This window comes from Gekko japonicus, unplaced genomic scaffold, assembly GCF_001447785.1.
Source record: "Gekko japonicus isolate JY-2015 unplaced genomic scaffold, Gekko_japonicus_V1.1 scaffold2301, whole genome shotgun sequence".
NCBI classification, from domain to species: domain Eukaryota; kingdom Metazoa; phylum Chordata; class Lepidosauria; order Squamata; family Gekkonidae; genus Gekko; species Gekko japonicus.
The window spans coordinates 241,261-246,560 of record NW_015175433.1 but is presented as its reverse complement, the minus strand read 5'-3'; the positions used below and the strand labels follow the sequence as shown (position 1 = coordinate 246,560).

Genomic DNA, 5,300 nt, shown 5'->3' with positions numbered 1-5,300 from the left:
CGCCCCTGTTGCATTGGTCAATTTCACACTATTCGCTTGGCGGCCGCATTTTGACCCACATCCCCCCTCCCCAATTTCCCCCGCATCTTCTCGATCCTTGTTTTTTGAGATCGAGAAGACGTGGGGGAAATCGGGGGGGAGATGCGGGTCAAAATCCGGCCACGCAGTGAATAGTGTGAAATTGACCAATGCAATCGGGGCAAATGGAAGAGAGAGGGTGGCACAGCTGCTTGTGGGGAATCGGTCTCGATCTATGTGCCTATAGCACTGCAATGGTGTTTAAAGTTGTGAAAAATAGTTGACTCCTTTTTGTTCATCCCTGCTGACTGAGTGTGAATTGTCTCAGCTCCTTAAACCACACACACACACACACACACACACACACAAGTTAGGCCATGGCCTATATTTTTATATGAATGGTGGCAACATGAAAGGAAAACAGTGTTTATTTCACTAAGCCAGCAGCGCAGGGAAATATCTGGGTGAGGGGTGGTTGAAAATTGAACTGGGCTGCCCTGTCTGGTAGTCCTTCTGGGAGAGGGGGGGACCTGCTGTGTAAAAGGTTAATGGAGCGCATAAAAATAAATAGGGACAAGCAGGGCTCTTTTTGTAGAAAAAGCCCAGCAGGAACTCATTAGCATATTAGGCCACGCCCCTGATAGCACAGTTCATTAGCACATTAGGATGCACCCCCATGTTACCAGAAATGTGGTTATCCAGCCACACCCACCTTTTGCTTGTTATTCTGTTTACCTTGTTTGTTGTCAAAACCCAGGGCCTTTTTTTGTAGCAGGAACTCCTTTGCATGTTAGGCCACACACCCCTAATGTAGCCAATCCTAATGAGTTCCTGCTGTTGGGTGTGGCCTATTATGCTAATGAGTTCCTGCTGGGCATGGCCAACTTGGGAGCCAGCCGGAACTCCGTTCCTGTGCGTTCCTGACCAAAAATAGCCCACCTGGAGAGCTAGTGACTACCTAACCTACCTGCATCACTGAATCTGAGAGAGACTGCATTGGATGGTAGGGCTGGGGGTCACAAAGGCCTTAGTGGCATCTTCCCTGCAACTGCAACTGTATTAAGTGCTGTATCAAGTCGCAGCCATTGCCTGCCTCTGTGGAGTAACCCTGATCTTCCTTGGTAGTCTCCCATCCAAATACCAACCAAGGCCAGCCCTGCTTAGCTTCCAAACCCTGAGAAGCTCGGGCTAGTCCGGGTCACCTTCCTCTAGCTGACAGCTGCTGATGGACTCTGCCTTTTGACGGGTTCTCACTTCCTATAATCTCTATACACATTTATCTCGCAAGCCATCTTCTCCACCCACAGGTATTGGGCAGATATGTGGCTTGCCGTAGCTCATGAGTTCTGTGTGGTCTTCCCGGCTTTGACTCTCCCCCATCTTAACCACTTCTTTCCCTTGATTCTGTGCCTGAAGGCAGACCAAGGGTTCACCAGACTAGCTCCCAAATAACATCTGGAACTGCTGGTTCCACCCAACACGAGATCAAAGAACACAGTCTACTGAAACTTGTCGGGAACGCAGATCTTACACTGCTTACCTAACTGTCTGTATGACATGAGGCAACCACTGTCCAGACAGTTCAGATTTCGTCTCCCAGCCCCCGTACTCTCTCAGTTCATTTTCTCCAAGGCTGAATGGAAGTAAAGCCCCACGGATCAATTTGACCAGAGACTTCATCACTTGCTGAATCATAGTCTGTAACAGCAGAAGAAAACAACTTCTGGATGAGTTCAAGTAAAATGCAATTAACCGGTTCTGTACCAACACATTAAACGGGTCAAAAGAAGAACAAATGTTCTTTTGTCTTCATTGACAGTTTTCTTTCCAGCGTAGCATACTCAAAGTACTCAACTTACAACTAAAAAGCAAGTGTATAATTCATACTACCAACAAAATGAAAGAGGCAAAGGCGCAGCTACTAGATGCTCAGCTATACCAGAGGCCAAGCTGGAAGTTTCCAAAGGCGGCCACTCACGGCACCTGCTCAGATCTGTTTTTACCTTTTGTCAGCTACGCTGCCATGAGTGTGGAGATGTTTTCTAATTGCTTTGCATTCCTTCCCATGCGCTTAATTGCTTCAGAGCTGTAACGCTTATCTTTGATGTTGTACTGGTGGAGAATGTGGTGTCTATCGTCCGTGGGAGCTTCTCCGTTCCCAGCTTCGCAACCGTTAGAGAGTTCAACAGTATCCCGTGCATGGGAGCACATCCAATTGGTTATTGCTGGGGGGGGCACATACGAATGCCCTATATCCTATTATGCGCACAGGTATTCCGCCATTCCTAACAGTGTTCATGTTATTGCATCTATGGCTTTTCAATAAAAGTAAAACCTTACTGGAAGCGTGTACTTCGTTGTTTAGCGGTGTGTCCTGACACCTTTCTCGTTTTTGATGTTGACAGGAAGAGTATGCAACCACTAATTTGGCCCTGTGCCCACCCACAGAACTGTCAGTGCTTCGAAAGCTCTATGTTTAAATCCCTTCTCTAAGTTCTCTTTTCGTCCTCCGCCTCACAACACATCAGCATCCCAAGAACTTAACCAAACCTGTGAGTCCTCATAATTTTTCTGTTTCCCCCATGGGCCTAGAAAGGATCTCTCACGATATATAGGAAGCTGCCTTGGTCAGAGCCGGTCCGTTTAGACCAGAGTTTATTCTGCCTAGCAACGGCACCTGTCTAAATCTCACACATCGGTTAGGTAATCTTTTCCCAGGCCTGCTTCTTGGGAGAGTTGATTCAACAGGATACCCTAAGCACTGTCATCGTAACGGCTGCCACCTAAACTGCTCAGGGCAAAACAATGCAAAAGTGAATTGGCAGGAGAGGTAAGAGCTGTGACAGGTCTGAGAGTGGCATTTATCAGCTGCTGGGCTGCGGTGTCTGTTTCGCCATCAGCCGCTGATCTATCAGGAGACATCAACGAAGCTCACAGCCCTTGAGATGACCTGGCAAAGTGGACATCAATTAGGTGACCGAGAAGGTGCGAAAAATGAAACCAAAAATGAACAACATACTAATACTGAAGATAAAAAAAGAAATTAATGCATACATTTTAAAGGAATAGCGAACAATCAAATCAAAGGACCAAAAAAGACAGCTATATCTGCATAGCACCTCAATACAGAGTCTTCCCCTTGTGTTGAAAAATTATTATACACGATCATGACAAACATAAGGATATCTGCCATCTGGTTCAGGACTTTTGGAAGGTGGTTCATAAAGACATATCCAACATTGTGGGTCTTCCATTGTCTTATTCTCTGGAATTTTTGTTATTGGATTTTTGGGCTGACTCTTTGCTTGATAAAAATACCAAATTTCTTGCCTCTACATTAGTTGCTTCTTGCCGCTTGGTCATTGACAGGAATTGGAAATCCCTCAGGGGATCCTTGCTTTAAAAAATGGTACCAGAGAATCTGGGAACAATTATTGGTGGGTAGGATTATGCATAATCCATTTTTGGGGGGATTTATGGACGGTAGCCCCTTTATCTGGAGACCAGTCTTAGAATTTCTATGTGTTAAGGATGTAATTCTCCCGATGCAACGCAGTTTAGATGGTTAGTCATTGTAATTTTTGGTTCTGTAAAAGTTAAAGGTTCCCTTGCTCAAAAGCCAGTCGAGTCTGACTCTAGGGTTGCGGTGCTCATCTCCGTTTCAAAGCCGAAGAGCCAGCGCTGTCCGAAGACGTTTCCGTGGCCATGACTAAACACCAAGGCGCACGGAACGCTGTTCCCTTCCACGGAATGCTGTTACCTTCCCACCGAAGTGGTACCTATTTATCTACTTGCAATTTCTTGCTTTCGAACTGCTAGGTTGGCAGGAGCTGGAACTAGAGATGGGAGCTCACTCCATCATGCGGCACACTCAGGTCTCGAACTGCTGAACTACCGACCTTCCACAGCCTGCAGTTCAGCATCTTGACCAATTGAGCCACCGCAGCTCCTTTGGTTCTGTAACAGACGGTTAATTGTGGCTTCAGTATTGTGATTTTAATTTAAACTTAAACAAAAGGGGGGGGAAAAAAGAAAAAAAATTAAAGGTGCCACTGGACCCAAATTTTGTTCTAAAAACAAACAAGCAACAACAAGAAAAAGAGATTGGATTTATACCCCGCCCTTCACTAACTGAAGGCGTCTCAGAGGGGCTTACAATCTCCTTTCCCTTCCCCTCCCCACAACAGACACCCTGTGAGGTAGGTGGGGCTGAGAGAGCTCTTCTGAGAACTGCTCCTGAGAGAACAGTTCTGAAAGAATGTATGACTGACCCAAGGTCCCACCAGCAGCTGCATGTGGAGGAGTGGGGAATCAAACCTGGTTCTCCCAGGTAAGAGTCCCCACTCTTAACCACTACACCAAACATAAGGATATCTGACAACTCACTTTCAGTGTGAGCCAGTGTGATGTAGTGGTTAAAGTGTCGGACTAGGATACGGGAAACCCAGGTTCGAATCCCCACTCGTGTAATGGAAGCTGGCTGGGTGACCTTGAGCCAGCCGCGTACCTCCCAGCCTAACCTACCTCACAGGGCTGTTGTGAGGATAAAATGGAGGAGTGTGGAATGATGTAAGCCGCCTTGGGTCCCCATTGGGAAGAAAGGTGGGATATAGATAATAAATAAAGAATAAACCCTGTAATGAACAGACCCACACGTGCTTTGGCCTCGAAAGCCTTCTTCAGTGGGCACCGATAAATTGCTACAGACTAGACTTGATTAGGTGCCGAATAAATCCAGAACTACTGTGAGCAGTCATGGATCAGGGCAAACCAGTTCCACACAGCGTTGTCTATCAGTAAAATCTTAAACCACTCTCCCCTTCTAACCTATTTATACGACCAGGCCTAGAAAGATACACAAGGTTTCAGAAATAAGAGCATCCCTTCTTTATATTATATAAGTGTACCTGTCAGATTCCACAGCCAACAGCGGAGTACACGCTTATCAGAAAGGTTATACTTTATTGCAGAGCTATGGATGGAGTAACAAAGTCACTGTTAAGAATGGCGTCACCCAGGGCTCTTTTTGTAGAAAAAAGCCCAACAGGAACTCATTAGCATAATAGGTCACACCCAACAGCCGGAACTCATTAGCATATTAGGCCACACCCCTGCCAGCACATCTCATTACCACATTAGGCCGCACCCCCATGTTACCAGAAGTGTGGTTATCCAGCCACACCCACCTTTTGCTTGTTATTCTGTTTACCTTGTTTGTTGTCAAAACCCAGGGCTTTTTTGTAGCAGGAACTCTTTTGCATGTTAGGCCACACACCCCTAAT

The 5,300-nt window shown here is 46.2% G+C and overlaps 1 protein-coding gene across 1 annotated transcript in view; it reads right to left on the bottom strand.

Moving 5' to 3' along the window:
* Positions 1–5,300, bottom strand: part of EXOC2 (exocyst complex component 2) — a gene marked incomplete at its 3' end in the record, with an annotated part of 147,817 nt that overhangs the window by 46,116 nt on the left and 96,401 nt on the right. Inside the window, exon 16 of the mRNA XM_015425843.1 lies at positions 1,559–1,716. Coding sequence (XP_015281329.1) covers positions 1,559–1,716 — 158 coding nt within the window. The remainder of the gene's footprint in view (positions 1–1,558; positions 1,717–5,300) is intronic.